General features: G+C 46.7%; 1 protein-coding gene across 2 annotated transcripts in view; it reads right to left on the bottom strand.

Annotated features, from left to right (window-relative positions):
• Positions 1-16,244, bottom strand: part of GOLGA7B (golgin A7 family member B) — a 33,881-nt gene extending 17,637 nt beyond the window's left edge. The window contains exons 1-2 of one of the 2 annotated variants that reach the window (XM_088670657.1): positions 16,055-16,218; positions 15,918-15,968 (exon numbers count right to left, since the gene is read on the bottom strand). In XM_088670657.1, coding sequence (XP_088526783.1) covers positions 15,918-15,968; positions 16,055-16,126 — 123 coding nt within the window. In that variant the 5' untranslated portion in view covers positions 16,127-16,218. Of the gene's footprint in view, positions 1-15,917; positions 15,969-16,054 lie in introns of both variants that reach the window. The other variant, XM_035132748.3, reaches the window with a different exon arrangement.
• Between the last annotated feature and the right edge of the window lie 4,375 nt (positions 16,245-20,619).

Below are 20,619 nucleotides of genomic sequence, written 5' to 3'. Positions count from 1 at the left end.
AAGATGCAGATAGCCTGGGACTGCTTCTCTTATTGGTCAGAGCAGTCCAGAAGCTGACTTTAGAACCTGCAGTTGGCAGAATAAAAGCAGTTTGTTCAGTCCAGATTAGAGAGCCAGTGGCAAGGGCTCTGGTGTATTGGCACAAGCATCCTGAGAGGCATTATGATTTCGCTAAGGTCTTTTGCAGATGACCTGTTTCTTGAGCATTCATGCTGCCTTGTTTGCACAAGTTTGCAAGAACAGGACTATTCTGAATTGTTTGTGGGAAAGTTATGTGATAGTTCTGTCAAGCAAGTACAGTGGAACCTCAGTTTATGAACACCTCGGTTTATGAATTTTCGGTTTATGAACACCGTGGACTCATCTGGAACGGATTAATTCATTTTCCATTACTTTCAATGGGAAAGTTCGCTTCAGTTTATGAACGCTTCAGTTTATGAACAGACTTCCGGAACCAATTACACCCATGCTTCAGTTTATGAACGCTTCAGTTTAAGTACTCTGCGGACCCGTCTGGAACGGATTAATCCACTTTCCATTACTTTCAATGGGAAAGTTCGCTTCAGTTTATGAACGCTTCAGTTTAAGTACTCTGGAACGGATTAATCCACTTTCCATTACTTTCAATGGAAAAGTTCGCTTCAGTTTATGAACACTTCAGTTTATGAACAGACTTCCGGAACCAATTGTGTTCATAAACCGAGGTACCACTGTATTATTCCACACTTTCTGGGGCATTTCCCCATCACTCTCATTGTCACAAAAACCAGCTTTGGGGATGAGGAAGTGGGTTTGTGGTGCAAAAGATGGACTCACTGGTATGTGATTGAATCCCACCCCGAAACAGCAAAAGTCTGGAAGAGCCCTAAGACAAGTGGCAAACCAGCAACAAACACATGCATTTTCCTGCTCCTTACAACGGCTAGATAGAAGCTTGGAGCCAGCTGACACTATCTGTGTTTCAATCATAGTATTATATTCACTACCAAGGAAGTCCATTGTAAAAAAAAAACTATATCTGTCCAGAAAATGCCAACTTCTCAACATGACCACACACATGTATGGTATGTGGCATCAGTGTTGTAGGGGATCAGTTGCTCTTGATGGAAAGAAGCCAGTAAAAGAAGCAATAATAACAACCAACACCACCCAGATGCCTAGAATCACAAGAGAACTAGTCTGATAGGAAAGAAATGTTCTGAATCTAAAAATAACCATCTATGAAATGTTTTTAAACTGTGTCATCTTCTCTAACTGGGTAGGTGGGGAATTTGCCTGCACACCACAGGGATCCTAGCCAGTGATATTCAGCTTTGGGATGTGATTAGCTTTTATTTTCTCTACCAGTCATTTGATTTCTTTTTTCATTTTATTTTACTGACATTCACTCTTGTGACTGATGATTGTATGCAATGCTTCATATTAAGATACTTTGTTTGAGAGAATGCCAAGCTTCTCCGTTCCAGCATGGCATGGAAGCCATCGCCCACTGCAATCACCCACGGATGCATCAGACAGAACCTGGTTGTAGCCTTCAAAATTAGTGAAATCAGGTGATGCAGGAAAGTCCAGTGAGGTTGTGTGTCACAAATCAGATGCTGCCCTCTGGCAAGTGCCAGAATATCAGGGCAAACAAAAGGGGGTAGGAATTGCCTTGTCCACAGTTGTTAAGTACTCTCTTTTCAGCAGGACTACCTGCTATCCTCACTCCATCCATTGCATGGGCAAATTGGGCACTGCACCACCAACCTCAGTCTACCGTCAACCAACTCTCTGTCTGCCTGCTTTCTTATTTACAACTAATTAGGAAGTGGGTTTGCCTTTCATTTAGATCTGGTTCCACCTATTGTTGGGTCTGCCTCTCTTCTGCCCCACCAGTCCCAGTGGGCATCAACCACTACTGCACTGAGACAGTAGACACAGAATTTACATATTAGATTGGGGTTCCCATTCAGAACCTCCTGATGCTCCCCTTCAAAGGTGCCAACTCGAATAAAATATTGGAGGGAGCAGTTAAGCCTTGTCCCACATCATCGATCACAAAGATGCAGCACAGACACACACACAAACCATTTGCATGGCAATGCCCATCAACTTTGGGGGAGCCTGGCCCCTTCAAATATTTTATTGGGGGGCCAGAGGGACTTTGGCCCCTAGGAATTGGCTCCTATGCTCCCCTTTCTTGGTTCCCCATAATAGGTCTACTGTCCACACCTTTCTGTTCCACGTGCATGTCATCCTCTCTATGACGTCAACCAGGAGCCATCTCCCCCAGCTGGCAAAAAGGATGTGCTGTGTTTCTATGGCAACACTTCTGCCTTTGGATGTATGAATTTTAAAAAAAAAATCACACTCACACATTCACTGTGGTCTGCCACTCCTTTCTTGGAGCAGAAGTAAAGGGCTTAACATCTTACCAGTAGCTGCTCTCTTTTTTGTTAGCACAGTGGTGATGACACCTCAGGAAACAAAATAAGCTGCTGCATTTGAGCTCGTCCTTAACACAGGCAGAACTGTGCAGGAAAAGGGCATAAGTGAACTTCAAGCCTATACCCCCACTACTGGGCTTCCCAAAAGGAAATATCTCTGTAAATAACATTGAACAACTGAGGGTGCCCCCAAACTCCAATTCCAAGGATAATCTATGCTGCCTCCTTAAGGCGTTGTTTTAGGGAATGAGAGCTTTCCAGCAGATCTGGCAATAGCATGCAAGCTCATGAATATTCAGTCAGTGGATTAGAAGCCTGTATTGGGTCTAGAGGAAGCAGGGAAGTGCAAATGAGGATATCGAGCTTCTTGTTACAAAGTGGGCCACATAAGTCAATACACCCTACAGAAGCTAGCTGAGGCTTTTCCCAGTGACACAGGAGTTGTTGTTTTCTATGGAGATCCCAGGGCTCTCACACTTTCTGCAGGCAAGGCATATGCAGGCAAGGCATATGTGTCCGATCCTCTCAGTTGTGCACCCCAGGGAAATAGGCACCATCTGAAATTTGAGATGTTTCTAGATTTTGGAGTCTCCCAGAACCTGACAGTGATCGGACATAGGAGACTAGGTCCTAAACACAAATACACAAGCCCAACCTGATCTAATTGGTTTCATTCAATCTTGCATTCAACTTCCTTGTTTGCTTGCACTAAACTTTCTTATTTGTTCTGCTAACAGAGTGCTATAGAGCATGGTTGGGGGGCTTGTGGCCCTCCAGGAATTGTGGGACCCAACAACTCCCATTAGCCCCAGTCAGCATGGCCAACAGTCAGGGACAATGAGCGGTGGAATCCAGCAACATGCACACCACACCTGCATTTTGCTGAAGTAGATCATCTGGCAACATCTCATTCTGTGGTTTCCTAGAAACACCCCAACCCAACCTTTCCCAAAGCTGGAATGGAGGAATGAGTGGAGCATTTGTTCACCCACACCTACTTACCGTACTAATTTCCCCCTCGAGCCTTAGATCAGATACAATCTGTTTCGACAGAGTATGATCTCCGAGTCTGTGAAACATGACTGCACTAAATGAAAAGAGCAGGATAGTCAGCAATGAATCTTCCCTGAGAAAAGGCCCTTCTGGGCTCTCCCAGGCCTATGTGTGCCCTTGCCTCCTGCCCAGAGCTATCACTCTACTGCATTGCTCCATCCATCACTTACCCCAGGCAGAGAGAATCAAGCAAGACTCAGGTCCTGTATAGGGCTGAGATGGAGCCAGTGAAGCTGTTTTGTGCATTATTGATTCCACTACTGTGCCGTGGGCTCATCACTTATCAAGACACACAGGGCAGCAGGGTGATGTGAAAATGAGCAACAAACAGATGAGGGACCCTCCCTACCCTAACATAACAGTCCATTGCAAGACCCATTCATCAGAGTGAACAGAAGGAGTCTTGGTCAACCCTCCAGAGACAGATTGACCAAGGCACTCATTCAGCTATTGCTCGCAAGTTCCCCTCCCCACTTCCCATCCATCTGCTAGACAGATACGGAGGCCCATGACAAAGACTCACACTGTACCAGTGTCAAGGATGTTCCTGACCTGACCACCACATCTCACTAGCAATGCCTAATGACCCCCTTCTGTCCAGGGCTGCCAAGCTGCCCAGGGGGTGGGAATGAGCTGAGGCACTGAGCAAAGACAAAGGCAAATTCCCACTGAGTTCTGTAATCAGCAATGTGGATTCCATCTGACACAATCTGATTTCCTTCCTGATACCTTCAAGAGAGCAAATCCATCTATGTACCTTTCCTAAAAGCCAAGACAGAGGACATGATGGTTGAAGATAAGTGTAAATGTCTCAAATACTTTATGGAAGGAAAGGAGTGATGTAATTATCCCAGGTGAGATGATCCACCAAGCTTGAGGTATGGAGTTCAGAATGCAAGTAGGCACCATAGCCAGAAATGATAACTTGTGAAAACAGTCTCAACCATTCTTTTGAAATGCTAGTAGAAGAAATTTGGGTAGCTAGAGAGAAAGAGACAAGAGTTGAAAGTGGTTTGAGAGAGAGACGTCAACACCTATGGCTTACATGTTTATTTCCTTTGTTCCATTTGTCCCGTGAGCTGATTAAATCTTACAAATGTTTTAATTGTTTCAAAAACCTGTAAAGCCTGTTTGAACAAAAGCACTAATGGGGTGAAACAGAAACCTTTAAACTTGTACACCAGAGGCAAAAAGAGAGCTGAGTGTACAGAATTAAGCATTGCTCTCTCTTTTAAGCTGCATTCAGCTCTTGAGAGGGGTGTGTTGAAATAATCATAAATAATCATTTATTACATAGCTGCCAAGTTATCCCTTTTTTAAAGGGATTTTCCCTTATGCTGAATAGGCTTCCTCACGAGAAAAGGGAAAACTTGGCAGCTATGATTTATTACCAGCTTGCGGTTCGAGGACCCCCCCCCCCCGCGCGAGAAATGAAGACACAGTGACACATGGATTTGAGTTAATGGGTAAAATAAGGCCACAACTTTATTGGTTAGAGCAAGTGAGAGGTATTGGCTTAGGCATTGGACACCCTAGCAAGCATGACTCCACCCCGCTCAGCGGGGGGTCATATCAGGTTAACACCCCAAGGGAGGAGCCTGTTGATGCAAATACAACTGAAAGCTCCCTTGGTGTCACCGGGGGTCGTGCCATGGCCCTAGCCTCAGCAGGGCATCGGACGGGATCCACAACCGTCGGATCCCTTAAGGGGATACCCCTATAAGAGGAGGGTTGGATGATGGCCACAACCAGTCCTCAAACACACCAGACAACTCCATATTCCAATGCCTAACCGCCAAATACCGAAAAAGTTGTGACGAATTGCCACGAGGTAGGCGAAAAAACCAAGAGGCCGGTGCCAATTAGCCAAATGGATAAAAAAAAACTCCTACCAGGCCCCTTGGGCAACCAAGGCAACCAACCGAAGTCCATAGCAAGGTCAAAGCACACACCCAAAGGGAAGACCTAAAGGGAGGGTTGGTGGGAGATCCGTAGGGATGCAGCAGAAGAAGGAGGATTCCCCTGCTGCCGCACTGCTTTAAATGCCTGCAAACCCCGCCCCCAGGCTGGCCCTATTGGCCAGCCAGAGGCTTGGCGCGGCAGCAGGGATTGGCTGCAGCAGGGGGCCGATACATCCCCCCCCCACTTGACGCGAGGAGCGTGTCCTGCCCGCAACGTCTCCCCTCGCAGAGGAGGAGAGATCCTCTCAAACTTTATTTTATTTACAACATAAATCCACCACAACTCCAATAAACGAATCCACCACCATTAGACATGAACATAACATAAAATAAACATAACATAAAACAAAACAAACGACAAAATAAAAGACTTCCTTTATCCTGTACATGGCCTCCTTATTTCTTATAACTGTTTCCTTTATGAATTATTATTATGATTTTTTTTAATTATGATTTAAAACAACAACAACCACAAAGTCTCCTGCAGACATTAATCAAAACAAGTCCAGGTGTGTATTTTAGGGCACTGTTTTGTAAAGTATTCTTTACATCAGTGGTCTCCAAACTAAGGCCCGGGGGCCGGATGCACCCCAATCGCCTTCTTAATCCGGCCTGCGGACGGTCCAGGAATCAGCATGTTTTTACATGAGTAGAATGTGTGCTTTTATTTCAAATGCATCTCTGGGTTATTTGTGGAGCATAGGAATTCATTCATATATTTTTTTCAAAATATAGTCCGGCCCCCCACAAGGTCTGAGATACAGTGGACCGGCCCCCTACTGAAAAAGTTTGCTAACCCCTGCTTTACATTTTCCCCATTCTTTTTGAAATTCTTGTCTGGGGAATCCCCTAATTGCCTCTGTTAATCTAGCCAATTTGATATAATTTAGTAATTTATCCTGCCATTCTGTTTTTGTTGGCACGAATTCTTTTTTCCATTTTCTGGCAATTAAGGTCCTTGCCAGGTCTGTGGCATAAAGGAATATTTTCTGATCTTCTCTTGTTATACCTGTGTCCGTTATCCCTAGTAGGAAGGCTTCTGTATTTTTCATAAAGTTATACTTAAACATTTATTTAAGTTCATCATACACTATGTTCCAGAAGCTTTTGCTTTTTTCGCAGGTCCACCAAACATGTATGAGCATCCCCTCTGCTTTACCACACCTCCAACAGAAATTTGTTTTTTGTTTTATACATTTTAGCTAGTTGAGCAGGTATTAAATACCATCTATAAAGCATCTTGATTAAATTTTCCTTTGCCTTGCTTTCCTGACCCTTGATTATCTTAGTTGCCCTTCTCTGTATACATACAGTGGTACCTTGGTTTACAAACACAATTGGTTCCAGAAGTCTGTACTTAACCTGAAGCGTACTTAACCTGAAGCAAACTTTCCAATTGAAAGTAATGGAAAGTGGATTAATCCATTCCAGACAGGTCCGCGGAGTACTTAAACTGAAATTATGTTTTTTCATATTGCACACTCATTTTGCCAGAAGTTTATTTTGATGATTACTGAGCTTTTGCTTGGCATATAAGGAGCTTCTTTGTAATGATCCTGCATCACAGGAGGTTGGACTAGATGACCCTTTGGTCCCCTTCCAACTCTATATTCATTTGGTATAAGCACTGTATGAGTCTAGCAGAAGCAGCAGTTCTGTGGGTTGTGGGTAGACAGGTCAGCTGAGACATCCCCTCTCCACTCATAAAATAGGGACATGTCTATGATAAAACTAAGAAGCTGTGTTGCCTTTAATCTCTATGCTTCGGCTTCTTCCTGAATGGCTGGATCATTCTCAAGCCAGGGAGCTGGAATTTGTCACCCCATATGTACTGAGGGAGAGGGTGTTCACAGGTTGTTGGGTTTAGACAGTGCTGAGCTATTTTCAGACCTGGTGCTGTTCTGACTCAGTGGAGTGTTTATGCAGGATCCCAGCCGATAATATATACAGAGATTCCAGAATTGCAGCATAATCCACCCCAGGTTTTATATTGCTCTGAGAGATAAGGGGGTACTTAGGGAAATAGCTAGCAGTTAGTTAAAATATATTGTGCTGTACAGTGTATAATTAAACGTGTCTGCCTGTTTGGCCTCAAAAGCATATTGTCGCTTCTGCTTCTCTCTCTCTCTCTCTCTCTCTCTCTCTCTCTCTCTCTCTCTCTCTCTCTCTCTCTCTCTCTCTCTCTCTCTCTCTCCTCTCTCTCTCTCTCTCTCTCTCTCTCTCTCTCTCTCTCTCTCTTTCTTCCTCCTCTCAAAGAGCTCCCTATCTTCTGGGACACAGAAGCACATGGATGCTCTTCAAAGCAGGTGGAGAGGGAAGGAGTGAAGGAAGAATGTGCTGATGCCAGAGAAGTCTCAGAGCTTACTAAATTGCTCCCAGTACAGCTTCGCAGGCCCTAAAGGAACAGAGATGACATCATTCTTCCCTACTAGAGCAACAAAAACACACCTTAGAAGTTCCTGGCCATGGTTACCTTACTAGTCGTACCTGACGCTCACTCCACCGGTTACATGTTTTGCCCCTTACAGGGAAGGCTTCTGCTTATGCAATTGCATGGCATCTCCATCTAGATAGTCACATGCAATGATTGTATCTTCTTTTCATGCACTAGCTTGGAAGATGCGATTCCCTGTGTCTTCCCAGCATGCACATACGGTAGTACACACCTGCTGCATAGTACACACCATACATTTAATGCACACACCCCTCCCACCGAAAAAGAATCTTGAGAAGCTTACCCATCATAGAGTAGCAATCTCTAGCAGCTTTAACAAATTACAGTTCTCTTTTTGGGGGGAGGAAATGTGCTTTTAATGCATTTCGTGTACACAGCCACAGTGAAAAGGAGGGCGGGCGGGTCTATTCGTCACACCTGATGATGTACATACATTTCCCCATGCTCCTCCCCCCCCCTCAACAATTCTGTGCCAAGAAAATATAACATGTCTCCTAATCTGGAGTGAAGGGGAGTCCGTGCTTCCATGAAGAATTGTACAATTCTGCTGGCAAGAGACTGCTCTTTTTTGTACCCTGTGAGCTGGCTTTGAAAACACCTGGCAGATGGTGCTCCTTCCCAGGTGTCCCTGCCTAATTTACTTTTGCCAAGACAGCCACAGCAAGGAGAATTAACCCATGCATTAAGGAAGCTCTGCACTTGGAGGGAAGCCAAACTGCAGATCTAAGTGTTTCTCTATGGGGTAGTAAGGCCTATCCCTCTCAGACAGGAATAGAGACACTTTCCCCCCATCGAAAGCCACATTCCCTTTGAAGTAACCTGCTGTGGGGGCACATACTAGTGGTGAGCAGGCCTCTCTTCTCTTCTCTTCTCTTTTCTTCTCTTCTCTCTCTCATTTCCCTTTCCCCCGCTTCCTCCCCCATACAAAATGTAGTCCAGAAGAGCTGCACACAATCAATTAAGGCAAAGACTGGAAGTGGCCCTGGGGCCGCAGGTTTCCCACCCGTGCTCTCAGAACCTTCAGTTCTCCTCTGTTTAGGGGCTATTTTCTTAGCCCATGGCATGGGGATAATAGCCATTTCACTCTTTGTTGTGGAATGGGGAAATCCTGCACAGCAGGAAGAAAAGAATAGCTGCACATATTACTCTGCAACGTATGATTAGCAGGGCAGGGTACCTGCCACTGTGTTTGCATGAATGCCTTCAGGAAACAGAGGGGAGGTAGGGGGCCATGGCATGCACACAAGGGCGCAGAAGGGGTAAGTAAGTAGGTGTGCCCTAAAATGCAGTACAGTGTGTACAATACATTGCCCCCTCTCCCCGTCCCTCTCTCTGAGATGCAGGGCTGGGAAAACTTCAGCTAATGGACTTCTGCCTGCCATGTAGCTTGTAAAAGAAATTATCTAAAAAGCTGTCAGTAATATGGTGTTTGAGTTGGATCATAGGGAGAATCAACCCCTACGTCAATCACTCTAGTGATCACTGAATCTGGGTCAGCTCCAAGGTTGGGGCAGGGAGGCTTCTTGCAAGTGGACCTTAGTGGACCCCTTTAACTTTGGGTTGCAGGGGCCCTTGCAGTAGCCATAGGGGGGCAGCACATTGGTGTACAGCTGTTGCTGCTGCTGCTGTTCTATTTATGTATGTATTTATAATAACCACCTACTCATAAAAATATTGTGACAGTGTACAAAAAAACCCATTCAAACATCATAAAACCATAGCATGAAAAAATAAGAAACAAATGACCAGCACTGAATCAAAGTCGTTCTATAAAAACAGAGGGCCAAAAAAAGGGGGGGGGTTTCTGCATGTGACAACATATCAGAACTGTGGGTGCCTGATTGATTTCAGCAGGGAAAGTGTTCCAAGTGACTTGTGTAGTTTTCCTTCTCACAGAGTTACAATTCCCAGCATCCTTAACAAACCATAGTTCCCTCCTTTGGGAAGGGGGGTAATGTGCTTTAAATGTATGGTGTAGGTCTGCCCAAAGTTTGTGGCTGTTCCTCTACTGCTGCTCCTCAAAATGGCCAGTGTCTTCACTTGTCCACCCTCTGCAGGAGAAGACAAGGTAAGTGGAGGCAAGGTGGAGAAAGAGCAGAGCAGCAGGACATGATCCATGTGGTCATCGGCCTTCTACCGAGGTGAAGGAGAGGTTAAATGTACATGTGGCAGCAGCCACTTCTTCTCTTTGAGGGGAGGCAGTCAACAGGTGCTCAACCATGCTGAATTATGGTGCCAAGCCAGCATTGTATTATGAATGCCAGGGATAAGGAACCTGCAGCCCCCTGGATGTTGCTGGACTATGGCTCCCAACCCCTCTGACCTCTGATTCTGCTGGCTGTGGCTGGTGGGAGTTGGGGTCCAACAACATCTGGAAGGCTACAGGGTCCCCAACCCTGTGGAAGGGCTTAGCGTTCTCCCCAAACTGGCACTGGTAAATCTGAGTCTAGGCCAGGCATCCCCAAACTTCGCCCCTCCATATGTTTTGGACTATAATTCCCATCTTCCCCAATGACTGGTCCTGTTAGCTAGGGATCATGGGGGTTGTAGGCCAAAACATCTGGAGGGCCGCAGTTTGGGGATGCCTGGTCTAGGCTGTCCCACTGCAGCTTGAGAGCTCACATGACTGAATCCTCTTCCATCCAAAGCAAAGCAAAATTCCCCACATATAGAAAACTTTTTTTAAAAAGGAAGAATTGCTTTTGTAACCTAGGTTTCTCTCAGATATGCTGGTTTTATATGGGTTAGTTTAACTTGTTGTGGGGGACTATTTCATTTCGTGAGCCAACTGTCTATGTAGACATCAAATCCATAAACCCTAAAATGGTTGGGATGAAGGAAACGTGGAATTTCATCTCATGCATCGAAGCAGGATTCTGTATACTTAAGCATCTCTACACTATGGTCAGAGGCAGTATGATCCTAAATACCAAATGCTGGAAACCACAGCAGGGGAAAGTGCTTTTGTGCTTAGGTCCTGCTTGCAGGTTTCCCCTAGCCACCTGGTTGGCCACTGCGAAGGCAGGATGCTAGTCATTGGCCTGATCCAGCAGGTTCTTCTTATATCGCTTAGGTGTCCCACATGAAACAGGGCACAACTCATTCATTGCTTTTCAGTTCACTGGAGATCAACATTCATTTGAAGCCTGCTTTATTTGTCCATTTGCAGTGAAACCAAAAGCACAAAAGAATGGGAAAGTTAAGGATGGTGCTGGCTATTAGCTTTGAAAATTTGCATGATTCTCCATCCCACAGCTCTATCCAGGCCTGGTTCTGCCGTCCAAGACCATCACAGTCAGCTTTCTTGTTGTTGTTGTTGTGTGTTATGAAGACCAAAAGGGAAGGCATCTGAAAGCCCTCATCCTGCTCACACTCCCCTCCCTGTTAGCTTTCATCACAATCTGCAGCTGCTTCCCCAGTTCATTAAACCCATTATGGCCAGGCTGTCATCATCTGCCTGCTCAAGCCCTCTTCAAAGTAACAGAGAGAACAAGCGGTTTAGCTAGGAGCCTGTCAGCTGCACTCCAAAACAAGGGTGGGGAGGAAGCAAACTCCGACTGGATCATTAGGATGGAGACTGACAGCAGCCAAGCCAGGTGACTGCAGAAGCTACTGGAGATATGCCTTGACCTTTCTATAAAGGCACCAGGTGCGTGTGGAAGGAGAAACTCCAGAGAACTGTTTCTAAGGGTACCTTTGTGTGTGGGAGATGCTCTCTGATGCATGACCTTTTGGTGGATAGTCTAAAGCAGGTTTCATCTCCTCTGCCTCCGCTCCCCTCCCACACTTGAGGTCCTCCAAGCAGACAAAGGGACTCAAGCAAAAATCATAATTCACTGAGAAGGGAGAGGGTGGTAGGGGCAGCTACTATTTGTGAGTAAGGATGGACAGTCATGCAGACCAACTGGAGCACCAAGCCCTTGGCTTAGAACTGCTCTTCTCCCTGCAGCATCATGAATGAACCTAACTGAATCAGGACCAGGAAGCACCCAGTCCTTCCTTCCTTCCTTCCTTCCTTCCTTCCTTCCTTCCTTCCTTCCTTCCTTCCTTCCTTCCTTCGTTTGTTTTCCATCCTGAAGTCCCAGTACAGATGCAAAACTTTATCTGGCCGGCAGGATCAGAACCATCAACAAACTATACAACCAGACTCCAACAAACATTCGCTGTTCAGGAAGAGACTGCAGGAAGATGAAGTCAGCTTTTGCTTACATTTCCTACTTGGCCATATAGAATGGTGCCACGGGGGGGGGGGGGCTGCACAGCTTGCAGCTTCTTAAGCTTGGCGTCATCTTCACTAGCCAGCAGCAACAATCCAGATCTTTCTCTTTTTTGCATATTAATTTTCAAATTCCTCTTGTCTAAAGGGCAAAGTTGCTGTTTTTTTGCAAAGTCTGGTCTGCGAAGACCAAACATAAAACGTTCAAGCTGCCAGAGCTGTAGCTACTTATTACTACGCATCTTGTTTACACTTCATATCTATCCCAGTCTGGTCACAATCTGAGCTGACCAATTGCCAGCCCCTTTGGCAAAGAATAGGAAGGCAGAAACAAGGTGAACGAAGGATAGGAGCAACGAAGGATAGGGCAGAGCCACTGCCAGATAGATAGAATATGGCTGCAATCCTGCACCCTTTCTTTGTGAATGGTGCAGAGGATCAGGGCAAAGCTCCACCTAGTCCAGCATCCTGTTCTCACAGTGGCCAACCAGTTGCCTGTGGGAAACCAGTAGGGCAGGATTTGAGCACAACAGCCCCCTCCCCTCCTGGAGTTTCCAGCAAATTCAGAAGCATGGAGGCAGAGTAATCTTGGCTTGTTGCGACTGATAGCTTCATCCTCCATGAATTTGTCCAATCCTCCTTTAAAGTCCAATAGTATTTTAAAGAGAGTGCATTGGCTGGATTTCGCGTAAAGGGAACCACCCATTCTCAAACCAGGCACCTTTATGCTCAGAGCTTTGTTATCGCACCAGCCACAACTCCCATTGTCCCAACAGCTTGCTCCTCTTCCTGACCCTGGTGCGCAGCTGCTCTCAGTAAAAACAGAGCTATGCATGGAGGTTTGGGCAAGAGGTGGCTGTGGGCAGGACTAGCTCAATACATTTGGCTGCCAGGTGGAACAGCATATGGCACGCATACCCACCCATAAATAGCACCCACAAGGCTAGTCAAGTTATCTTGGCACACCAAAAAAAAACAACCCACAAACAAAGGCAACGGGACAAAAAACAATATATGGAAATGTTGATGTTATTGATGAAGATAACAATACAATATATTGCAACAATAATACATTATAATGCAAAATAAAAAAATTCCTTCAGTAGCACCTTAAAGACCAACTAAGTTTATATTTTGGTATGAGCTTTCGTGTGCATGCACACTTCTTCAGATACCATATCTGAAGAGGTGTGCATGCACACGAAAGCTCATACCAAAATATAAAGTTAGTTGGTCTTTAAGGTGCTACTGAAGGAATTTTTTTATTTTGCTTCGACTCAGACCAACACGGCTACCTACCTGTAACTAAAACATTATAATGCATGCAGGGGAAAACTTTGTTACTTTTGCACTCTTTGGGCCCCCTCCTCCTTGGCGTACATTATTTTGGCCCCAAAACATAGAATTCTACTGAGACTCTTGGCTTAGATGATTCAGCAAAGAATTATGGGATATTTTAGAAGTATTTCAGAGCAGCCTTTCCTCAGCTTGGGTCCCCAGATGTTGTTGGACTACGATTCCTATCATCCCTGACCAATGGGCCATGCTGACTGGGGCCGATGGGAGTTGTAGTCCAACATCATCTGGGGGAAGGCTGCTCTAACATACTTCTTTTAGGAACCTGGCATGATGGTGTGAGAAAAGAAAGTGGAAAACTGGCAAGTGACTACTAGCCATGGAAACGATGAACGACGACCTGTGTTGGAGGCAGTATGCTGGGATTCACAGGTTGGAGAGAGTGCTGCTGCACTTACACCTGGCTTGCAGACTTCCCACAGGCATTGTAGATGCTGGACCAAAAAGGCCCTTGGTCTGATCCCTCAAGGCTCTCCCTATGTTCTTACACACGAGAGGAGTTTGATTGCTCAGGTGCCTGGCTGTATATTCCTGCTGCCATCGCCAGCCCTCACACCCAGTATCCTTGTCTTCTGTGACCCCGCATGCAATTTCCCATGTCATAAAACCATAGAACTGAAGAGTTGGAAGGCACCCTGAGCATCATCTAGTCCAACCCCCTGCAATGCAGGAATATGCAGTTGTCCCACATGGGAATCAAACCTGCAACCTTGGCATTATCGGCACCATGCTCTAACCAACTAATCTATCTTATATTCTTATATGTGCACTCTGACTTACATTGCCTAACTTGGCACCACAACTCCTGAGTACATCCTCTGCTGGACCAGAGAGAAATTTGCCTGGGTTACTGCCATTGCTTCCAGAAGAAGCCAGGGACCTGCAGGCGATGGAGGCCAAACCTGAGTCCGCACAAGAGGGTAGTCAAGGGGCCTTCATTTAAGCGCAGCCACTAATCCCCCCAAAAGGGAGGTTTGCTGGACTGTGGCTCTGATTCCCCCAGCACACCTTCTGGGATTCCCTTCTGTACAAAGAGCTGTTCTGTTCATATTTCATATCCTCCCTGTCAGCCAGCCAGCTCTGACAAACAGGGAGAGCATTATGAATGCAGCTGGAGGAGGGCAGCCGACACCCCGATGGGCTTAGGAAAGATCCTTGCTGCTCAAAGCCATCTCAGCACAGCCTTCTTCCTTGACCTTGTTCCAAGGGAAGGGACTCTGTCCTGGGTGGGCAGAAGGGAATGCGGTAGGCAGCATCTCTGCAGTGCCTCCACCAGCCAGGAAATATTTATTAGTATGGGAAGCGTGAGCTGCAGCAGCAGCAGCAGCAGCAGCATGGCACAGCACTAACTGGGCCGCCTCCAGATGCATTTCACTCCCCTCTCACCAACCAGGCTGAGCCTCGGCCAAGGACACATTGCGCAGCTTTGGGGACAAGAGCACAAGTGTGTGGCATGGAGGGAAGGAGGGTCTGTGAGCTAGGAGAAGAGGGAGGCCGCTGGGATTGGCATATAGGCTCGAGTCAAAGGGCTCTGTGAGGAGCACTTAAGAGGCGCCCAGCCACATGCGGTTGTACCACTGATCAACGCCAGGTGGGCGGAATTTTTCAGTGCCTCCCTGCCAGCCCCCACAGAGGTCGCCTCTCTGCAACTCTGCAACTCACATTCATGATCTCTAATAGTAATACCTGGCAGCCTTTCCTCAGCTTGGGTCCCCAGAGTGACTGGGCCAACCCAGTCAGATGGGTAGAGTAGAAATATATTATTATTATTATTATTATTATTATTATTATTATTATTATTATTATTACCCCCCATCTTATTGCTGTGATTGTAAGTTGTTTTGAACTGCTTTTAATATTGTGCTTTAATTGTTGTAACCCAACCTGGGATCTTAGGCTGGAGGGTGGGTAATTAACAACCACAACCACCAAATAAACAGAAAAGCAGCTTTCTGCCGCACAGTTCCCTGTCATCACTTTTAGCTTTAAATGTCAGAATTCTAACCCCCCCCCCTTTTCAATGCACCACTGCAGAACCTGACCCTGCTATATCACCTGTTCCTTTCTTTCTTTCCAAGGGTACTTGGAACTAGGCCTGCAATATTTTTCTTTCCCCACCCCCCTCTGCGTAGCTTCCCTTCCTTGCCAAAGGGATTTCGCCATTGTTCTAGATGAACTCCCCCCCTCTTCCCTTACAGCTGCCTTCCGCTTTCTCCATTGCTGCCTGCAGCTCTAAAGCACTCAGTTGTAGCCAACAGCCTTAATAAATCTTAAGCGGCAGAGAGCAAATGACAAGGACATGGAGGCATCGGAGCCTGCGGCGTGAAACAAAACAGGCTGGGGGCTGGAGAAAGAGTCCTCTAGCGGCCTACGAGGGGGTTATTCACCCAGAGGGAAGAAGAAGCCAAAGCTCTATTCTGGAGTCAGCAGGGGCAGCGAAACAGTACCTGCTCAGAGGTGGCACTCAGCTTCCAATCTCCCAGTACCCAGCTTTGGCCCTATAAAAGGAAGCAACTCTTACAGTAGCCTTGGGGGCTGAGTGAGGCCTTACTGCTAACAAGGAGAGGAGATGCTGTTTCAGTACCTGTGAAGCTAGAGATGTCCCTGTCTCAGCCGAGGGTCTCACCGCATTCTCAGACGAGCTTCCAGCCCCCATTGGCCAACTGCAAGCACAGTCCCTGTTTCTCTTCCTGCCTCCACTGACCGGTTGAGATAGTCTGCTGGCCCCGGCATGTCACTGACAGGCACAGGTGCTCGACAGGCCCAGCCAGCCTGGTCATGCATCCACCCCAGCCAGCTCCTCCTCCAGGGCTAGTGCCAGGATTCAAGATATTGCTGGAGCTCCGACACAACAGAGAGGGAGAGCTGTCAGAGAAGCACAGAATCCTGTGCTCTCTTTGGATCAGAACCCCCACCCCAAGAGGTTGCCGTTGATATGTGTGGAGGGGAGAGTTGAGAATTCATGGGAATGTGTGTGAAAACCACACAAGCAATTCAGGATGAATGTTCATTGTCCTACTGTCATATAACCTCCCTACAAGCTTAAATCAGAACAAATGCTCAATAAAGACAGGGCATAGGGTGCCAACTTAAATAAATGGGAGGTGGGGCAGGTAAGGCCTGCCCTGTATAATCGATCCCAAGATGTGACGCATGAACACGCAATGCCCATCAAATTTGGGGGATACCTGGCTCTCTCAAATATTTTATTGGAGGGTGAAGGGACCTCAGCTCCTAGGAGTTGGCTCCTATGCCCTTGTGTAAGCTTTGTCCATGCAAATCAGGATGCTTGTTCAACAAGGAGGTCATTTGGATGATCCCAGTGTTAACTGGTGCATGAGACACAGAACTCCCATTATAGTACCAACTTTGCTGGCACCTGGTTTCTTGGAACAATTGAAAGTGCTTTCCTCCGATGTTTCAATGGCCTGGTTATTAGGTCTTTGTTCAACTCTGTTTTGCTTTGCTGCAGGTGGGAGTTCCTTCTTGTGTTATTTTGCTCTTTATCTGTTATGTTCTGATATTGCTCTTATGCCAACTTGCAGGTCCATTTGGATGGGAAAGTGGGATATAAAAGCGGGGAAGAGGCCCTACCTGATCAGGTGGGGGCAAGTGGCCAGAGCATGCTGAGCCCATGTGTCTTCCTTCCCAAAGGTCAAGGAGTGCCGGGACGTCAGAGGGTGTGCAGTAATGAAGGTGTCTTGACAGACAGGGCAGGTGGGCCAACTGGCTCTGAGCCCAGCCCAGACAGGCCTTTCATAATCCCCCTGTAGTCTTTAGACTTCATTCCTGCCAACCTCTGGAGTCCTCCTCTTTATCCAGCACCTATCCAAAGCTTACCTGGAGGTTACATGCTTGCACAAAGCTTCCATGTCCTGTCTTCACTAAACATTCTTTCTGATCTGTTTAGATGACAATGAGCATTCATCCTGATTTGCTTGTGGGGTGTCATTTGTTCATTTGTTCACCCCACACTTTTCAATGCATTTCCCCGTCCCTTTCCAAACCTCAGAAAACCAAGGCCGTCGTGGATTTGCTGCACTAGAGTGACAAAACACTTTAATCCACATTAATTCAAAATACTGACAGTCCAAAGGCACCGCCGCCCAGAGTGGCGGGGGAGACCTGGCCACATGGGTGGGATATAAAAAATATATTATTATTATTATTAGTATTATTATTATTATTATTACCTTCTGCAGTGATTCCAGGGACCTCAGGAAGGTGGGTGGTGGAGCTCAGAGGCATAATTCATGCATATATTCAGTCAGAATGGATTGAAGCTCAGGGCAACCTGAGATGAGCAAGTCTCATGGAGCAAAGACATAGGGGCCAACTGGAGCCTGATTGAGATGGGAGTCCCATTTGCCTCTGAAAGGAGGAGAGGTGCCCCCATCCAAGAGATCCTCTCACACTCCAGGATCTTTGCAAACCCAAGGCCAGGTTTGCACTCCACCTTTGGCCTATGGGACTGGCAAGGCTTCCCTAGCAGAGCAGCAAAGCCAGACCGTGGATCAACATCAAGAATTGGGTTGAACTGAAGGGCAGAGAGGGTGCTGTGCCGTCAGGAGGATTGCAGGTAAGTCAGGGGACATTCTCCCCTTTGAGCCAGGGATGACCCCCCCCCCAAATGCTGCCAGTGTGACACTAGAGGGCACTGTGCTACTTCCTTGCAAAAAGTAAGATGCTCATAGAGAAGAAGAAGAAGGGTTTGGATTTGATATCCCGCTTTATCACTACCCGAAGGAGTCTCAAAGCGGCTAACAATCTCCTTTCCCCTCCTCCCCCACAACAGACACCCAGTGAGGTGGGTGGGGCTGAGAGACTTCAGAGAAGTGTGACTAGCCCAAGGTCACCCAGCAGCTTGCATGTGGAGGAGCGGAGATACGAACCCGGTTCCCCAGATTACGAGTCTACTGCTCTTAACCACTACACCACACTGGCATAAAAGAGCCCTTAAGGAAAGGTGACATTGGGGGATCTAACCATAGTGAACCATATTCTCATTTGGAGGCTTTCTTCTTGCAGCACTCTGAATCACCGCCATCAACCCACCCTTTATCACTGTGCACAGGTCTCTTGAATATTCTGTGGAACTTGCTCATCATCATCCTCTCTCCCTTTCTCTGGGACACCCCCTTCAACTGCCGATCACATTATACTCTGGATACGCCAAACATTAGTATTATACTACAGCAGGAACCGAGCTCATAAACCCTTGGCCTCCCCTGATTTTGCAGATTCCCTCATTCAAATGATGAGGGGGGAAGTGATTCCTTTCTCCACAGGAAGTGAACGTAAGAACACAGGAAAAGCCCATCTGGTCCAGCATCCCCTTTCCCAATGTGATGCCCATGGGAAGCCCATCAGGAGAGCATGACTCCAAGAGCCCTCCTCTCCTGCTTGTGATTCCCTGGCAGCAACAGGTATTAAGAAGCATGGTCCCTCTGATCCTGGAGACATCGCATAGCTCTCATGACTAGCAGCAGTTATGGATAGTCCTATCCTCTGTTCATTTGCCTATTCCCCTTTTTAAAACTATCTTCATCCCGAGAGGCTGGCACCCTACGACATGGGCCATCTCATTCAGCCACAAAGCTGGAATTAAAAACATAGTAAGTTTTTTTTTGGGGGGGTGCATGAAAGAGGGAGAGCCAGATTAGGGGAAGGGGGGTGCAGAGAAGATCACTCTCTCCCTAAGGCTGCAGCATGGGGGGGGGGGTAGGGAAGGGTTGGCAGGAAGCAGTGCCAGAGGGAAGCAGTCAAGTTTGGCCATGCTGTTCACAGTCAGTAACATTAATTGGTATCTTGTGGCTGGCTGAGCTGCAGGCACACGTGGTGTCTTTGCAGAAGCTCTCTGAGGAGACAGTAATTGCAGCAGCGACTCTCTCAGCCTGGCTGGGTTTTTGACAGACAGGGAGCAGATCAGCACTAATGAGGCTGGGGAGGAGCACCTCAGGCACAACACCCTATGATAGAGAGGGAGAGGACAGGAAAACCTACCTGGTGTCAGGAGGACATATCACCTAGTGGGTAAATGGTGAGCCAGCATCAAGTAGGGTTACCCCATGCAGTTAGCTGCACGCCAGACAGAAATTCAACAAGTGCTGAATTTCTCCACATGTAAATACAGATAAGGCTTCACCTGTTGGCTCCCAGTATGTTTCCGAGCACCATTCAAAGTGTTGGTGCTGACCTTTAAAGCCCTAAATGGCCTCGGTCCTGTATACCTGAAGGAGCATCTCCACCCCATCGTTCAGCCCGGACACTGAGATCCAGCGCAGAGGGCCTTCTGGCGGTTCCCTCACTGCGAGAAGTGAAGCTACAGGGAACCAGGCAGACGGCCTTCTCGGTAGTGGCATCCGCCCTGTGGAACGCCCTCCCATCAGAGGTCAGAGAGATAAACAACTACCTGACATTTAGAAAATACCTAAAGGCAGCCCTGTTTAGGGAAGTTTTTAATCTGTGATATTTTAATGTATTTTAATGTGTGTTGGAAGCCACCCAGAGTGGCGGAGGGGACCCGGCCAGATGGGCGGGGTACAAATAATATATTATTATTATTATTATTATTATTATTATTATTATTATTATTATTATCATGCCACTGGTGAAAAAACACAGAATACCTGCTAGGAAAGCAAATGAGAACCCTCTTAGGTGTAGGCTATATAGGAACACCCAGCTCCTTCCCCTTTCCACGAACCAGTTGAATCACCATGTTAGTGCAAAAAATGACTTAAAATCTCCGTAAGACCCATCCCTCAACTGGACCAAGCTGACCCAGTCCTCTCCCAAACCATATTTGTCAAACATTTTTAAAATTTTAAAAAAAACCCTTGCAATGATGGAGTCTCCCAGTTGGCCCGATGCTTACAGTCTCCTTTAAAGTAGGTCCCTCCTCCACTGTTTCTCCAAAACTCCTTCCCTTTACTCCCAGGCTTGGTGTCCTTCAAATTATCATCCAGCTCAAAGCAGCCTCTGATTTATTTGAAAGCAGTTTTTGTGCTGTCCGCTTCCCATCATTTTCTCTTTAGTGATCTGGCCCAATTCTGTGGGCTTACCTCATAGGTCTTGCATTCCAGCCCAATCATCTTCCCAACTTGGTTTCCTCTGAACTCTCTCCAGATTGTCAGCGTCCTTATTAAA

This window comes from Zootoca vivipara, chromosome 5 (assembly GCF_965207765.1).
Source record: "Zootoca vivipara chromosome 5, rZooViv2.hap1.1, whole genome shotgun sequence".
Classification (NCBI taxonomy): Eukaryota; Metazoa; Chordata; class Lepidosauria; order Squamata; family Lacertidae; genus Zootoca; species Zootoca vivipara.
This window is presented reverse-complemented; position numbering and strand designations above follow the sequence as displayed.